This window comes from Peromyscus californicus, unplaced genomic scaffold, assembly GCF_007827085.1.
Source record: "Peromyscus californicus insignis strain IS unplaced genomic scaffold, ASM782708v3 Scaffold_21__1_contigs__length_65335640, whole genome shotgun sequence".
In the NCBI taxonomy this organism is placed as follows: domain Eukaryota; kingdom Metazoa; phylum Chordata; class Mammalia; order Rodentia; family Cricetidae; genus Peromyscus; species Peromyscus californicus.
In genome coordinates, this window is record NW_026294514.1 from 58,975,071 (window position 1) to 58,991,671 (window position 16,601).

General features: G+C 53.4%; 1 protein-coding gene across 1 annotated transcript; it reads left to right on the forward strand.

Annotated features, from left to right (window-relative positions):
* Positions 1–1,454: 1,454 nt before the first annotated feature.
* Positions 1,455–4,182, forward strand: Gbx2 (gastrulation brain homeobox 2). Its single transcript, XM_052749300.1, has 2 exons — positions 1,455–1,979; positions 3,044–4,182. Exons 1-2 carry the CDS (start codon positions 1,457–1,459, stop codon positions 3,565–3,567), a joined length of 1,047 nt encoding a protein of 348 aa, XP_052605260.1. The 5' UTR covers positions 1,455–1,456; the 3' UTR covers positions 3,568–4,182.
* Positions 4,183–16,601: the final 12,419 nt, after the last annotated feature.

Here is a 16,601-nt window from a genome sequence, read left to right on the forward strand (position 1 = left end):
ACTTTCCTTTCGCCGCAATCCCGCCAATCTCCTGACTCCCAAATTCCAGTGTGTTTACCGTCGTCGAGAACCGGGGCGGGGAAAGGTCTTGAGGGGCTCGGCTCCATCCAGCAGCCGGCAAAGGGGAACCGCGCGCCCTGAAGTCCTCGAGCTGCGCAGAGCCAGGGTGAGAGCTCCCTTCGTTCCCAACGTGCTTAATTAGCGCCTATTTACAAAACGCAGCTTTTATTTGAGCAAACATCATAAAGCTTTCATCAGGATAATCTCACGTTATACAATCCAGAGGCGTCGCAAACTCCCCCCTATTCCTCCCTGAAGATGGAGCAGATGAAGGACTCGCTTTATTATCATAATTATCGTGGCTGTTATTTTGGTGCGCGCTGGCAAAGTGGGTAAATAGGTGCGATGATTAAGAATGTCATGAAAAATGAGCAGGGATCGCTCACAGAGGGCCCAGCTAGGAATAGGGGGACCACCAGCCTGCCCGCCCCTCCACCAGCGAGCCGCGAGCAACTCCGTGTAGTGAGCAGGAGCTGACAGGCCCGGGAGGAGCATCCGGGAGCAGACCTGCAGAGGCAAAACCCTAACCGCAACTCAGGAGACCTTTCCCGGACCCTTGGCAAAACCAGAGGACCCCTAGCTACTGTGAGCACCACACAGGGTTCTGCTATAGAGACCATAAAGGAAATAAAACACTCCTGGCCCATTCGGGTGGGTGCCAGCTCCAAGCCGCCTCTGAGACGGCCTCCACCGGGATGCCGGGGACTCTAGGGTCTGAGCCTAGGATGTAGCAAGGGTCCCTCTCAAGTTTGCTCCGTGCGGTGCAGGCGCACAGTCTCGGGCTCCCAGGCCTGCACGCTCCAACGGTGGCGCCCGCAGCCCGCCTGCGGCCAGCCTGGGTAAAGGGGGCGGAGCCCTAATTTCGCCCTGCCTCTCCCGGCACAGCCAATGGGAGATGGCGCTCAACACCACGTGACACGAGCTCCGCTGGGCAGCTGGCAAAATGTGAATGAGAAAGAGGAGCGCGATTTAAAGGTGCTGGCGGCGCCCGCCAGAGACAAGTGCGCCGGCTTCGCGCGCTCCCCGGCGGCCCTGGGAGACGACGGACTGCGGGACGGACAGACGGACGACCGCACCGCTGATAGCCCGGCCGAGAGCTGCAGACGAGACGCGCGCGCCTTCCGAAGGGCTAGCAGCGGGGAGCGGCTCCAGCAAACGCGAGGCCCCCGGCGCCCTCTCCATCCCGGGCGCACGGCCTCACCGCGCTCGGCGGCTACACCCAGGCCGGCCGGGTATGCAGCGGGCCCCGCACTGAGGGGCGGCGGCATCTACGCTCCGTGTGCCGCTCGGCCTCTGCCCGGCGCTCCCGGCGGTGCTCCCGGCATCCGGAGGGCTTCCAGGCGGCGGTGCGGCTCGGGGACTTTTCGTCTCTCCCTGGCCTCTCCCGAACGCGTCTATGAGCGCAGCGTTCCCGCCGTCGCTGATGATGATGCAGCGCCCGCTGGGGAGTAGTACCGCCTTTAGCATAGACTCGCTGATCGGCAGCCCGCCGCAGCCCAGCCCCGGCCATTTCGTCTACACCGGCTACCCCATGTTCATGCCCTACCGGCCGGTGGTGCTGCCACCGCCTCCGCCGCCGCCTCCCGCGCTGCCCCAGGCGGCGCTGCAGCCGGCGCTGCCACCCGCGCACCCTCACCACCAGATCCCCAGCCTGCCCACCGGCTTCTGCTCCAGCCTGGCGCAGGGCATGGCACTCACCTCCACGCTCATGGCCACGTTGCCCGGTGGCTTTTCTGCGTCGCCCCAGCACCAAGAGGCGGCGGCCGCCCGCAAGTTCGCTCCGCAGCCAGTGCCTGGAGGCGGCAACTTCGACAAAGCCGAGGCGCTTCAAGCCGATGCGGAGGACGGCAAAGCCTTTCTGGCCAAGGAGGGCTCGCTGCTCGCTTTCTCTGCGGCCGAAGCGGTGCAGGCGTCGCTCGGTGAGTCGGCGGCGCGCGCAGCCGAAACGCGGGGACGGGAGGGAGTAGGGGCGGGCCAGCTCCGGGTTCCCGCCGGGACCCCGGGGACGAGGCCGCGCCCCCGCCCGACCTCCGCAGGAATAGCTGGAGGAGCCGCGGGGATGTCCAGCGGAGCTTCCCAAGGGGCGTTTAAACCCAGGCAACAAGCAGGGTCTCGGGAAAGGGAGGCTTTTAGTGCTCTCCTGGCAGCTGCTCCGGGCCACACATCTGGTGGTGCGTTTGGCCCGATCTAAACTGTCCCCCCAACACACGCTGCGATGACTGAGGGTCCTTGATATGTTAGAACCTTAAGCAGAGGCCTGTTAGGCTGTGTTTTTTTCAGTTGCGCATGTACCCAAGAGTCCAGACTTAAATGTCTTCACTGGGTTCTCTGCTGCCCAAGAGAACCAGATTTCTACAAGGCTGTGTGTGTGTGTGTGTGTGTGTGTGTGTGTGTGTGTGTGTGTGTGTGTGTGTGTGTGTGTGTGTGTGTGTGTGTGTACGCGCTCGCGCACTCGTATGGGCTGTAGAGTAGGGAACTTCTAAGGTGACACAAACGATCTGTCTCAAGAAAGCTGCTGTCTGGTGTCTGCGCGACTCTCCTACCCGACTCTTGCTGCGGTGAAATTGAGACTCGCTAAATTTCAGTGTTCAGATGGTGACAGGAAGGATCATGAACTCTCCCTTGGTCTTCAAACAGCCTGGACCCCGGGGAAACAAAGGGAATGTTCTCTTGGGCCTCAGGTCCAAGCTGCATCCTTCTACATAGGCTGTCAGAGGCTGGGAGGGTGCGCGGGAGGCATGTCGACCCCTTGAGTGATGGTTCTGGGCAAAGGGCCGTCGCCTTTGCTGTCTCCTCCTCTCCTTTGAGCTTTTCTCACGCTCCCCCCACTCCTCAAAGCCCAGGAAATCACAATGTGTTAATGTTGTAGAAAGACAATCTGCTGGGGGTGGGGGTGGGGGTGGGGGGTGAGGTGCCCAAGTGGGAAAGGGTAGGGAAGGCAGTGTTGGAAATGTAATAAAACGCCGTTTGGTTTTGCTTTCAGTCGGGGCTGTCCGAGGGCAAGGGAAAGACGAGTCAAAGGTGGAAGATGACTCGAAGGGCAAGGAGGAGAGCTTCTCTCTGGAGAGCGATGTGGACTACAGCTCAGATGACAATTTGCCTGGCCAGACAGCTCATAAGGAGGAAGATTCCGGCCACGCACTGGAGGAGACCCCGCAGAGCGGCGGTGCAGCAGGCAGTACCACATCCACCGGCAAGAACCGGCGGCGGCGGACTGCCTTCACCAGTGAACAGCTGCTGGAGCTGGAGAAAGAATTCCACTGCAAAAAGTACCTCTCCCTGACCGAGCGCTCCCAGATCGCCCACGCCCTCAAACTCAGCGAGGTGCAGGTAAAAATCTGGTTCCAGAACCGCCGGGCCAAGTGGAAACGCGTCAAGGCAGGCAACGCCAATTCCAAGACCGGGGAGCCCTCCCGGAACCCCAAGATCGTCGTCCCCATCCCTGTCCACGTCAGCAGATTCGCTATTCGAAGTCAGCACCAGCAGCTGGAGCAGGCCCGACCCTGAGGGCCTAGCCAGGGTGGACACCGTCGTGGAGAGGCCCTAACACCCAAGGGAACCGGTGGCAGACTCCACTGTTCAAAGCAGAACTCAAAGGCACCTCCCAGATGTGGACATCCCAAGCAAATTGAGAATATATTCACTAGATGGGCTTAATGGGGGCTACAGCCACACCAGAAGATACACTAAATATTTATTATACGACCCTACTTTGTACATAGATATCTATATAGACTGGATCTCAGCTGCAGTATTTTGAAAGGGATAGGACCAAACGTCTCCACTCACACATTCCAGATGAAACAAAACCACCACTGTACCCTGTCGCCCTCAGCGACCACCTTCCCATACTTTCCCAAAGGTAAACCAGAGACACAAGAGCAAACGCTGGGGTTTAAGCTGATTTTTTTGTTTGTTTTGTTTTTATTCTGGCTTTTTGAGTTGAGCGCAGAGCAGACTTTTTGGGCACTCCAGGAATCTGCTCTGTTCATTTGCCCTTGCCTGGCTTTCTTTCCTATCTGAGCCATGTCGGAAGCACGTCTCCGTTGTGTTTAATTTATTTCAATGTCGCTTATTTTCATATAAGTTATGACATTTAAACAATCTCAGTCTTGTGAATAATAAAAAAAAAGCAAGAAAAAAAACATAACCTCGATCCTTGGGGCCTCATAAGAGTGCCCACCACCTGGGCACTTCGAGGGCACTGCCAGGGTGTGGTCAGCTAAGTGGCCTGGGACCAGGACGGAGGCTGACTGGCCATAAGCCACGTGGCACTTTAACAGGCTTCTAATCGGAGAGTAGAGCTATGATTTTAAGAAAGCCTAGTTTTCATTTTAGGAATCTGGCATGTCGCCTTTTTGCATGGCCTTATCCATAGCCTGGGGACTGACAAACTTTGGCCAGAGAAGGAGGGAAAGCAAGCGCGGGTGGTGGTGGATTCGCACAAACTCAGGGGCTCCAAACCGGATGCAGCCAGGGAGGAGAAACGCCTTTCCTTACAAGAAACTCCGACCCTAAAAGCAGCGGTGCTTGCTCGCTCTCAGGGCCTCGGGTCCATAAATCAGTCTGCAGGCGTTATCTTCCGACAGGAGCCGGAACCCAGCAAGCCCTGTAAGGCTTCCCGGCAGCTCTAGGCTTGGAGGCGGGCTGTGAACTCTAAGGCCCTACTCTTCCCCTCCGGGCGGGGTCGGAGGGGGGCGTGCCCTGACCACTGCCCCACCCCAAGGGCGCTGGGGCCCGCAGCCCCTCAAACGGAGAAGCGGGGGAGGGACCTTGGTGGGATGGTGCGCAGAAACCTAGGAACGGGGCGTCTTTCTGCCTTGGAGGGGCGGCCTGTAAAGCTCAGGAGGGGCGTGCCCTGCACTACACCACCTCCTTTAACTTTGGTACGGTGACCAAAGCCAGGTCTGCCAAGGCCTGGCGCTGCCAAGACTGCGGTGCACAGGACCCGGGTATCCCAGAAGTGTGGAGCGTGCTAGTGACGGTGATCACGGTGCCCAAGTCCTTCTGGCTGTTAAACCTGCAGCCCAAAGAGAAGCTGGTGGCTCGACCACATCAGCTTTCCAAATGGAAGGATGGGGGAACCTCCAGCAAAGCACACGCTGTGCTTCCCAGTCCAAGAAGGGGGAGTCCTGGGTCAATACTGACTTAATTTATTCCACTTGCTCCAGTCCGTCACCTCTCAGCCGCACAGAGGTCGGGGGCACAGGGGCCCTTGCCCAAACTCTAGGCGCAGGGTGGAGGGCCAAAGTCACAGAGTCACGGTTTCTTTCCGAATAGTTCCAGTATTGGAAAATGCCTCGAGCTTGAGTTTTTAGGACAATGTAATGGAGTGGCCTTTCCTCCTAGGTTAGGTCAGGCTTTGCAAATCTCTGGAGTTCTCTGTTGTCCTCCACCCGGTACCAGGAAGAGCAAAAGGAAAAGGGACTGTGTAAGGTCCAGCGGCTTTCCCGGATCCGCACTCTCCTTCCTCCGCCAACGCCCCCCCCCCTCCCGCGCGCGCGCCGGTGTACACAGAGCCCTGGTCACCAGTTGGCTCTATGGGCTTCAGCCAGATTCCCAACTGGCTACGGTATCAATGCTGCGGGTGCCGAAAATTCTAGGTCCTCAGGGATGCCAAGTCCTCTTTTATACACACACCACACCTGGACCATGGAATTCGTGTGTGTCCACTGAGTGGCTGTGACTGAAAACATAGAGTCCAGTACCAGGACTAAGAGAGATGCGAGGTGAGATGCGGTCTCCCACAGTAGCTCCAGTGGCACTGCGGGTCCGGGAGAGGCCCTGAGTACCCAGAGTTCAATGCTTCCCCAGATCCCAGGACGTCTCCTCACTTGCCCTTCCAACATACTAGATGTAAATAGCCCCTACCAGCTCTCTCTCAAAGCCTCGTGTCAGGGGTTGGGGTGGAAGCTTTGACCCACACAAACCCCTGGAGAAAGCAAAACTCCCCAGAAATAGGCAGCCGCCTTCGGGGAACCCCACTATGAGACCCAAGCTGACTAGCACTGTCTCACCCTTTAGAAGCACAGGCAGGGTCCTGAGATGCTGCGTGCCCCCTTGCCCTCTTAGGGGGCTGTCCCTTTCCTCCCCAACCCCTGGGGGCCCTGGCACCCCAGAGCTCAGAGCCCCAGGCCCTGGAGACAGGCCGAGGGCAGGAAGATAAACAGGCAGCCCTTGATGGCCGCTGTCATCATGGCCGCCATCATGGCTTTCATTTGGCTGCCTAATGAGTCACATCACAGGCAGAGAGAAAAATTGTCAATCGCCTGGGCCCTAATGAATTTTTTTGCAAATTGTAATCAAGCCAGGCCGTCTCAGCTGGCTGATTAATGAGACCCACGAGGCTCGGCCAGCACCTCAGCTTTTTATTCCATCCCGTCCTCCCCGCACTAAATTAACAGCAACTTGTCTGAGCTTCAAATTAACTCCCAATGATTAATTCTGATGGGGGGGCCTGAAGAATAGCTTGTTCTAATAGGCTCTGGCCTGAGATGCTGTTGAAAATTAATACACTTCCCCTTTGGCTGCCGGCTTTAATCCAAGGTTGGGTTTTGACATCACTCTATTTGTTGTTACAATAAATTCCACTTACATCTGCAGATCAAATAATTACGACCAGGAGTGCACAGACCTGGGCCCCCAGCCCGTAGTGCAGTGGGACACCTGGGGGCTGACCTCAGATCCACATCCAAGAGGGGGAGGGTGTCCTGGGAACAGTCCCCTGATCCTGTAACCCTTTTATTCTCATTTCCCAGAATCCTTCCATATCAGGGAGCTGAGTATCCCCAACCCTCTGGAAAACTGAGGTTGCTTTGAAAGCCTACATCCAGATCTTTGCCCAAGCCGCCTGCTCCTCCAGCCCCTTGAAGATGGGGATCCCTTCCAAGCAAAGCAGCTTGTTGGGGGTGGAAGGGGGAGGGTTCTCCAGCCCCAACCTGAAGTTGGAATTTTCAAGACTTAGTAGAAGTCTGTCACCCAAGCAGCTAGTCTTTCAGTCTTTAGCCCCCCGGGATGGTTCCTTCAGGGCGCCCTTTCAGCTAAATGGGCAGAGTGCAAGGCCTTCAGGCCTTCTCCACCTGGGACCACCGGCCACTCATGACCAGTCGAGCTCTGGTTCTGTGTCCTGCCTTCCAAGATGCCCTTTCTCTGGGGGGCAGCACTTGCTCCCTCTCTTTTCTGTTTGTTGGAGCTTAATTGGCTTCATCATTTCAGCTGTGTCTGGTGAGCCTTGTACGGAGCCTCCAAGGCTGCTCCCAAGGTATGACAAGGCAAACACAGGGTGTGCTGACGGTTGGGAGGAACTTTCTGGCTCATCATCTAGTTCTCCCCCTTTAGGACTTTCCAAGCTCCTCAAATCTGTCTGGAGGGCCTGTGTAGCTTCTAGCAGCCCTGGAAGCTGACTTGGCTTCTGCACTTTCTCCTTCTGGACACCAGCTATGACATGGCCAAGTGACCTGCTGGACCCAGCTGTGTGGCCTTTGGGGAAAGATATCTATGCACAAGCGCCTCTCCCTATCCTTAGAGACCGTGGTCCTCTGGCCAGGTGTGCACAGCTGGGGCAGGTGGCCTCCTCTCACCTTGGAGCTTAGGCCAGCACAGCCTTCTTCTCCACCAGCTCACTAGGGTCTAACCTAGCCAACCTTTGAGATCCAGGAGGGAGTCACAGCCAGGGTCGAGAGTGATGGCCTGGACAGAGAGAAGTGGCATTAATCTTCATTTTGGGCCCTTATGGTGTGTAAACAGGAGAAATATGATCTTGGTAACTGAACATGAATGCAAATCACACCGTCAGAGTAATAAAGCACCTGAAACCCCGACGCACAAAAGCAACACCATATGTATGAAGACAACCTGCATAAATTATAAATTACATCATAAAAATTGATTGCCTATTTGAACAGTTTAGAAGTGGGAGACCTAAGCTGACTTCTGCCCTCTGTGGCTTTGGAGAAAGGTCAGGCTGTGCCTTTTCCCTCTGCAGGCCCCCAACCTGAAGACCTGGAGGCAGGTTGTGGTGTTCAGTAGATGAGACAGCAAGCGTGAGGTGTTGGAAGACCTGCGTCTTCTGGGTTGTGATGCCAAGGCCTCGGGGGCTGTTGACAGTCATGGCACACCAGGTCCCTGGCACTTCTGGCCAACACACAGTGCTGCAGTCCTAGAAGATGCTGAGGTTGTCTAGGCGGCTCTCTCCAGATGGAGCCAGTCTGCTATGAGCAGACATGTGAGAGCTGGCGCTTGTGCGTACGCGGGAGCAAGTGAGCGCGGTAGTATGTATATGATGTGTGATTTCCCCTTCCTGCTCATCAGCTTTCTGCACGTTCCTAGATGGACCATAGTCAAGAGTTCGATCTTGCAGTCAGGGCCCGCACGTCCCGCAGAGCTGAGCGCGCCATTATGCTCCCAGAGCTTCTCCGGACTCCACCCTGCAGTATTTCCCTTCCTCCTCCGAAGCCCTCCTTGGCTGCGCCTCTGAACTCCCCCTGATTTCTCCCCAGACACCCCCTTCCCCCGGGCCCGCTGCCCCGGCTCCACTCGGCCTGAGCTCTCTCCTACTGCGCGATGTTAGCATCACGGAGGGAGTACCTCTCTAGTTCTTAGGAGGACTCCCACAGCCACTTCGTTCACCCTCTCCAGTTTTGGCCTCTAGGTTGCTCAGTCCGTGCTCTGCGCGTCCGCGAGCCTCTCTTCCTGGGACACCGGTTGATGGCTTTTTCCCGGTTCTCTATGTTCGCTGCGGTCAGCTATCCTCTCCATCCCTGTCTCCAACCGGCCACCCCCGCGTGGCCGACCGGGAGCTGCACCCCAGGCTGACCTCGTAATATCTAGGCCACCGGACCCCACGGAGGCGGTTCCTGCTCAGTCGTCGAGCCCCCACGCCCCCCGACCCCGACCCCAACCCCGAGCGGCCTCCAGGGAGAGACCAGAGAGAGAGAGAGGTCCGGAGATTGAAGGAGGTCTTCGTGGGCCTGATCTCGAAGTTGATACCCACGTGGCCAGGGCGCAGGCAACGGCCTGGGCAGACTGTGCCCGGGAGGCATATCCCCCGCGACCCCCGCCTCGAGCCTTCATCTCTTTATTTCCCGCCACTAGATCCCTTGAGGCCTTTGTCATGCTGGCGCATCTCTAGAGTGGCCGCGCGTCGCCTTAAAGGGCCCGACCCCCCACCTCGGGCTCCGGGCGGTTCGAATGACAATGGCTGAAATGCGATTACACTGATCTGATCCTATTAAGCCCGCCCAGTCCCCCGCGGCCCTGCCCAGCCAGCTCGTATCCCCCCCACCTCCTCTTCATTCCTCCTCTGCCTGCCCCCACTCGGCTTCCGGGGGGAGCACCTGGTTGCACCGGGACCCAGCGGAGCTCTGAACGCCACGGGGGTTTGGAAGTGGCCGCCTGACCCCGGGAAGGGAGTAGGGAGGGGGGCTCTGAATAACAAAGCCGAGGGGGCGGGGGGGGGGGCAGGCCCCAAAAGGAGAAAAGAAGAAACAGACCCCAGCCCGCCCCACACCGGCCTACACCGGCTTGCAGAAGGGGTTGCTATTCAGGCTCCTAAAATCATGCAGCATGGTTCTGCTGAGCAATCTCCTGAGCTCGTCTTCAGGGTCCCAGACTGGCAGTGGGGGTCCAAGGTGCAAGGAGAAATCAAAAGGTGATGTTCTTGTGTCCAGCACCTGTGCCCAGCACCTCAACGGTCCGCTCACGTCTCTTGAAACCCTAGAGGCAAGCCTAGGTTTCCTTTTCACAGATACAGAAGGGGCGGGAAGTCGGCCAAGACCGTGCTCCTCTAAATGCTTCCTCCACAAGCTTTGAGCTCTAAGGCCAAGACTCCGATCAGAGCACTGGCCTGTGGATAAAAGGGATGGGGGATGAAGGCCCATGGTGGGTGAGGGGCCCAGCAGACAGAACTGGATGTACTGAATGGACTTTTGGTGGGAGTGGAGGGTGGCCAGATGCTGGGCGGCTGTTATAAGTTCATCTTCTCTTTCCAGCCAGCCCGACCCGGGTCCTTATTTGACACTGAGTAGATCTTGCAGGAAAAGCAGCATGAATCGGAAGGAAGAGCTCTGAGGAAGAAGCCATCTTCTCCAAACCGCTCCTGAAGCTTCCTCTCCTCACCTCACCCATGCTCACCGTGGCTCAGCCTTCAGAAGTCTTGCTTTCCCGGAGGGCTAATGATGATGTGTAAGTCATGTGTTACCATGCCAGCTGAGCCACCTGGCAGCCCGCTTGGGACCCAGGTGCTCAGGCCACCGACTGAGTCCCCCTCCTTGGGCAGTTAACTCTCTCGGAACCTCAAGTTTCCCCATGAGCACCTGCTGGACTGATGTAAGCAAAAGTGTGTAGAAGAGGACATACAGCGAGTGTTTGTCAACAATGGGTTGTGTTTCTACCCTTATCTTTACAAAGGCTGGCTCTGCTGCTGGAGACCGAGCAGAAACCAGAACTCGGTGGGACATTTCTCCCTGGCACCCCCCCTCACCCCCGAATCTGTCCCTTGTAGAGATGAACCGGCTGGTCCTCTTCACTCACTTGGTTGACAGCTTTCAGGTCCTGTCCCTGATACTTTCACACCAAGAGTTTGAGGTGCGGTGCGTGTAGGTGGGGGGCTGCTGGGGCTGGGGACCACAGTGCCTAAGGACAGGTCAATGGGATGGTGGCTTACCTCTTCAACCCATAAAACCACCTCCGTTCAGGCTTTCCTTGTAGAACAAGCTCACTCCCCTACACATTGTCTTACCCATCCTGCATAGAGAGTCTGAACTCATTTAGGGATCCCCGGAACCGGTAAAGTATGGGGATGGGAGCAGGTCTGCTGGCAGCTCTCAGTGAATGTGTAACTCCAGTGAGAGGGAGAGACTTCATCCCAGAAAAGCCTCACCACACCTAATGTTTGCGCAATTCCACGGACTCTCTCGTCTCCCTGCAGAGCTGTCTGGTGGGTTATTGAGAGAGCTGGCGGGAACCCAAGCATGGTGAAAATGAAGTTAGGAATCGAAACACTATGCTGTCACCATCTTTAGTCACAGAATCCCCAAACCAGGCAAGAGCCAGGCAGACAAATCATCTGGCTTTTCTGGCCCCCTTAGATCAGTATGCCCACACGTGCAAGTGTGCAGTGATTACATTTACACTTCAGGTGCTGGGTCATCTTAAATGCTTATAGTGGTGTATTCAATGGATTTCCATTTTCCATGACTGTGGCTAGAATTTCCTCCCAAATAATTTTCATATTTCATAATGTTGAAGGCTATAAATTGCCGAAAAAAAAAGAGACTGATAATTGCCCATCTTTGAATGAGAAATAGTTAATTTGGGATTTATAAAGGACTTTCCTTGATGAGTAGTCGCGAGGATAGATTTGCCTTCCTGCCTCATTTTGCACAGTCGCATTGGCTACTCAGGAGGTTCTACAAGGGGGCAGAGGCCATCCTGGAACCAGGTTGGTGCACTGTGGTCACACCCTTGCCTTCTGGGATTGGGAGTGGTAGCCACATAGCTTTCCTGGAAGCTGTGTTCTGACGAGACATGCCAACAACAAGCAGACCTTTTCTACCTGAGCTGACGACCTTGAAGACAGGACGGATTTTACAGTGTAGGAATGTCCATGCATGCCAGAAATACCCCAGTCATGTGATAGACCAAAGTGTCCCCAATGGGGCAAACATCCACCCGCTGGCATCAGAGACCCACAGGTACCTGAAGAAAGACAGTGAGTAGTGAATTCAGGGTTTGAGGACTAGCATGGCCTAAGGTCTGTGGAAAGATCCTCCATGTCATCAATGTTTGGGGACTAGTGTGGCCTAAGGCCCATGGAAAGACTCTCTATGTCCCTAGCCAGCAGAGCAAGAGGCAGGAACAACAAGTCTGCTCTGAATAAGGCCAAGGGTGAGCAGGCATTAATCCCACCAAGCAGAAGCTTTTTCCATCAGCTTCCATGGAAGATTCTGGTAGAAGAGACGCCACAGCTCTGTGGCTTTGGGTCGATACAGCAAGGTCTACAACCAGTCTCCATTCACTCAGACCGGCCACCTGAGACTCAATGCCTCCGACCACTGGCAACCTGCCCTCAGGGTCACAGCTTCTTCTACTCAACGCTCCCTCAGAAGCCTTGCCCTGCCCTGTTAGCCATGGGAACAATCTCATTAGATCTCAGCAATCACATTCCACTAGAGAGATGCCCTGAGGAGGAGACAGATCTTGGAGTGCCTGGGCTTTGGAGTTGACCCTGGACATGGGGCAGTTCCTTGTGGCCAAGTCTGTCTAGTTCCATTTCAGGAGTACCCCTTGTTTTCCCAGGGCACCTCCCTATGCAAAGGCTAGGAATTTTGTAAGTGGTTCACGGTCTTGAACCCTTGGGTTTATTTCTAGGAGCAGGGAGCTTCCCTGGAGGCAGCCTGGAACTTCTGAGGAGCCTGGGGTGGCCATGCCTTCCGGCTGACCACTCGAACTTTAGGAAGATCCTCTCAAAAGGAATGAATGAGCCATGGGGAACAATCACTGCTCTTTCCCCCATATACATAGTCCCAGGCTCTGGTCACCTGATGGCTAGCAGAGGGAGGGGACTTCCAGTCCAACTTGGGGATCAGCACTGTCCAGGTAACAGTACACTGAGCCTACAGCCTGCCAGTGCCGTATTGAAATATTCACTTCCTGAGTATTTCCTCCCTGGGTTGACTTCTGCTTGCGAGGCTGTGTCCTGAGACCTGAGTTAGTAGGAGCAGCCCCTTGCCCCCGGGTCTTACGCCCGCCCTCTCAGCACAAGCTGGGATCTGTTCTTCCTCCTCCTTCTCCCTCACAAGCTGACTACCCCAACTGTGCTGGGCCCTAGGAGGAGGCTGCAGGCACAGAGAACTCAAGTGTGCTTGGCTGGGGACCAGGAACATGTCAGAATCCCAGTGGCCCTCTGGGACTTGACTGAACAGACCAAAAGCACACCTGGGGGAATACGCAGAGATGGGAGTCGGGGAGTTCTTAGAATGGAGGGTGCTTGCTTTCACAGAGCAAATGCTGACCTGAGGGTAGCAACCACTCTCCTGGACGCTTGACACAACTAATTAATGGAATCGTAACAAAATCTTAAGAGGGAGTATTACATTTAACAACCCAAAGTTAATGTTTTTGGTGATTTGGGGCCCTAAATAGTACAACTGTGAGCCAGCATGATGGCTTGGCAGGCAAAGGAGCTTGCTGCCAAACCTAAAGCCCCGAGTTCAATTCCCAGGACCCACAAGGTAGAAGGAGAGAATGAGTCTCACAAGCTGTCCTCTGACCTCCACACACATGTGCGGTGCATAGGCACACCCCCCCCCCACACCCACAAAACAAATAAATACCTGTAGTAAAATAAAAGAACAGCTTCACATGCTTATTTGCATCTCATCGGGCTGGCCACTGGTAGACCTGTGATTTAAATCTAGGAAGGCTGAGGGCCAGGCATGGTGACTCACACCCTTAATCCCAGTACTCAGGAGGCAGAGGCAGGCAGATCCCAGTTAGTCTGAGGCCAGCCTGGTCTATATAACAAAGTTCAGGCCAGCCATACACAGTGAGACATGTATCAATTGAGCAAAAAACCAATCAGTCAATCAATCAATCAATCAATCAATCAATCAATCCAGTCAAGTCGAAAGCTGCAGAGCCTATGCCTTGAGACGGCAGTCCATAGCTGACCCCTTACATTACTCAGGAGTAGCCTCTCGTCTATAGAAAAGTGCTGTCTGTGATAGCTTGTGGAAAAGGAAGCAATCTGTGATTTGGAAAACTGGCTAATTGGGAGAAGGACAGAAAAGACTGCACTCCTCTGCCTGCCACATATCAATTACAGATGGATTAAAGAGTTCAGCGGTATAAAAGAACCCTCCCAAACGCATGGCCAGGATTAGCTTAGTCATTATCCGCCGGGGTGGGGGCACTGGAAAAGATGAGATGAAAAGCCGTCCACCTGGAAACTGAAGCTTTGTTCATTAAAAATTCATAAAGTGATGAAAACGTAAGAACCACCAGGGAAACACTTACTGGGGTCATAAGCAGATGTGCTAGTGTTAGTCCATAAAGAAAAACCAAATAATGCCTGGGGCGGGGAGGGGGAAGAGATGGACAGAGGACTCACGGAGGTGAAGAGGGAAATCACTGCTCCAGTACTTGCCAGACACTTGGAGCTGAAGCAGGCCCTGTATGGAGATGAGCAAAGGATGTGTGTCAGGAAGACTTGAGTGACAGGGAGGACAGATAATAAGGCAGAGGAGGGAAGGGGTGGGGGGTGTGGTCCTCTATTGGAGGAGGAGGGGGGGTATAAGAAGTTCACAGATCTGGGGAAAGAGTTTTCCATCCTGAAGTACAGGCAAGAAGAGGAGGGTGGGGCTGAGGGCTCGGAGGCAGCCAGGTGCTCAACCTTGGACCTTGGAGAGGATGGTGGCGAACTGAGTTTCAAATGATACAGGAAGCCACTGGAAGAATTAGGGCAGCTGAGTGAATTTTTATTTGCCAATAAATAAATACATTGTTCACACTCAAAGAGGCAGAAATGAAAATGAAGTAAATTTGCAGCACCACACGGACACTCGTGAGGTACAGTTCGATGGACACCCAAACATAGCTGGAGAATTTACCAATAAAGATCCTCGGGGCAACAACCATCAGCCAGACAATCTTTGAGGTCCTAGAGGCAGCAGCGAGGAAGGACAGAGGGATCCATGTGGGAGAGTAGGACAGACGTTTGTTTCTCAGCTTGTTGTGTGTTTGTTAAGCAAGAGCTGTAAACTGTACTGTCAAAACCAAGAATAGGAAAAGCAACATTACCACTGTAATTAGAGATCCTTGCCATAGCAGTAAGGCAGGAAAAATACGTAAAAGGCATAACGATGAAGAGGGTCAATGTCAAATGGTCACCCTGAAAACATACAGACAAACAATACGATATGGACTGAGTAGGTTGTATTTAGGAACGTGTGTGTGTGTGTGTGTGTGTGTGTGTGTGTACACATATACGTATGTAACAACAATTAATGAAAAAAGAGGCCACAAATTTGAAAGAGAGCTAAGAAAGGTACATGAGAAGGTTTGAAGAGTGGGAAGAAAAGGGGGAAATGATGTAATTATATTATAATCTTAAAAATAAAAAATATTTTGTTGTTGGGGGTTTTTGCTCTTTTTTGGGGGGGGCCCACCACCCAGCTCCCAAATAAATCATATACAGAGGCTTATTCTTACTTATGAATGCTCGGCCTTAGCTTGGCTTACTTTCTAGCCAGCTTTCCTTAACTTACCCTGTCTACCTTTTGCCTCTGGGCTTTTCCCATTCTCTTACTTCTGCAAATCTTACTCTTACTCCGTGTAGTTGGGTGGCTGGCCCCTGGAGTCCTCCTCCCCTGGCTGCTAGATCTTCCATCCCTCTTCCCTGCTTTTTCCCTCTATATATTCTCTTTGCCTGCCAGCCCTGCTTATCCTTTCTCCTGCCTTGCTATTGGCCAGTTCCTTATTAGACCAATCAGGTGTTTTGGACAGGCACAGTAACACAGCTTCACAGAGTTAAACAAATGCAACATAAACAAAAGTAACACATCTTAAAATAATATTCCACTAAAAAATAATATTCCACTACTGTATTTTTTTAAAAAAAAGAAAGATGCATTTAAAAACAAAGCTATGCAGCTAGAGAGATGGTTAAGAGCTCTTGTTGCTCCTTCAGAGGACCCAGTAACTCCAGTTCCAGAGGATCTGATGCCTTCTGGCCTCTGCATGCACGTGGCGCACAGACAAGCATGATATAGTCAAAACACTCAGACACATAAAATAAACCTGAAAGAAAAATTTTGCATGATTCTAATCAATATGTCATCAGGATATTTGCATAATTGGGATTAAAACTCTCTTTGACATATGTGAAGAGGAAGGTGGCCAGAAGGACCAACATATTATATAGATCTATAGGATCGATCTAGAGCTCAGCCTCGGAAGGTCTAAAGCTTGAGGGAGTCACACTGAACAATGAAGTCAAAGAGAAATGGAGGAGAACAGCATGGGTGTAGATGTGGACACTTACTTTATGACAGAAACTCGGATTCTCTCTCCAGAGAAAAGGGAGAAGAAATAGATATCGCCTCCACACACACCACACACAAATGTACAGGCTAATAAATTACAAATATTAATAAATAATTAACATACATTACAGATATTAATATAAACATTTTAAAAGAACTTTGCAAGAAAATGTAGATGAGTGTATTTTCCAGGGCAAAGGGTTTCTTTCTTTCTTTCTTTCTTTCTTTCTTTCTTTCTTTCTTTCTTTCTCTCTCTCTCTCTCTCTCTCTCTCTCTCTCTCTCTCTTTCTTTCTTTCTTTCGTCTTTTTGAAGGCCTCTCTATCTCTGGCTGTTCTAGAACTTTCTATGTACAACAGGCTGGCCTTGAACTCACAGAGATCCTCCTGCCTCAGCCTCCTGAATGCTGGGATTAATGATGTTTGCCACCATGCCTGGCTCTGGGCCAAGGACTTCTTTAAATATCATTTATGAGAACACTCTTCATTGGGAGGGGCTGA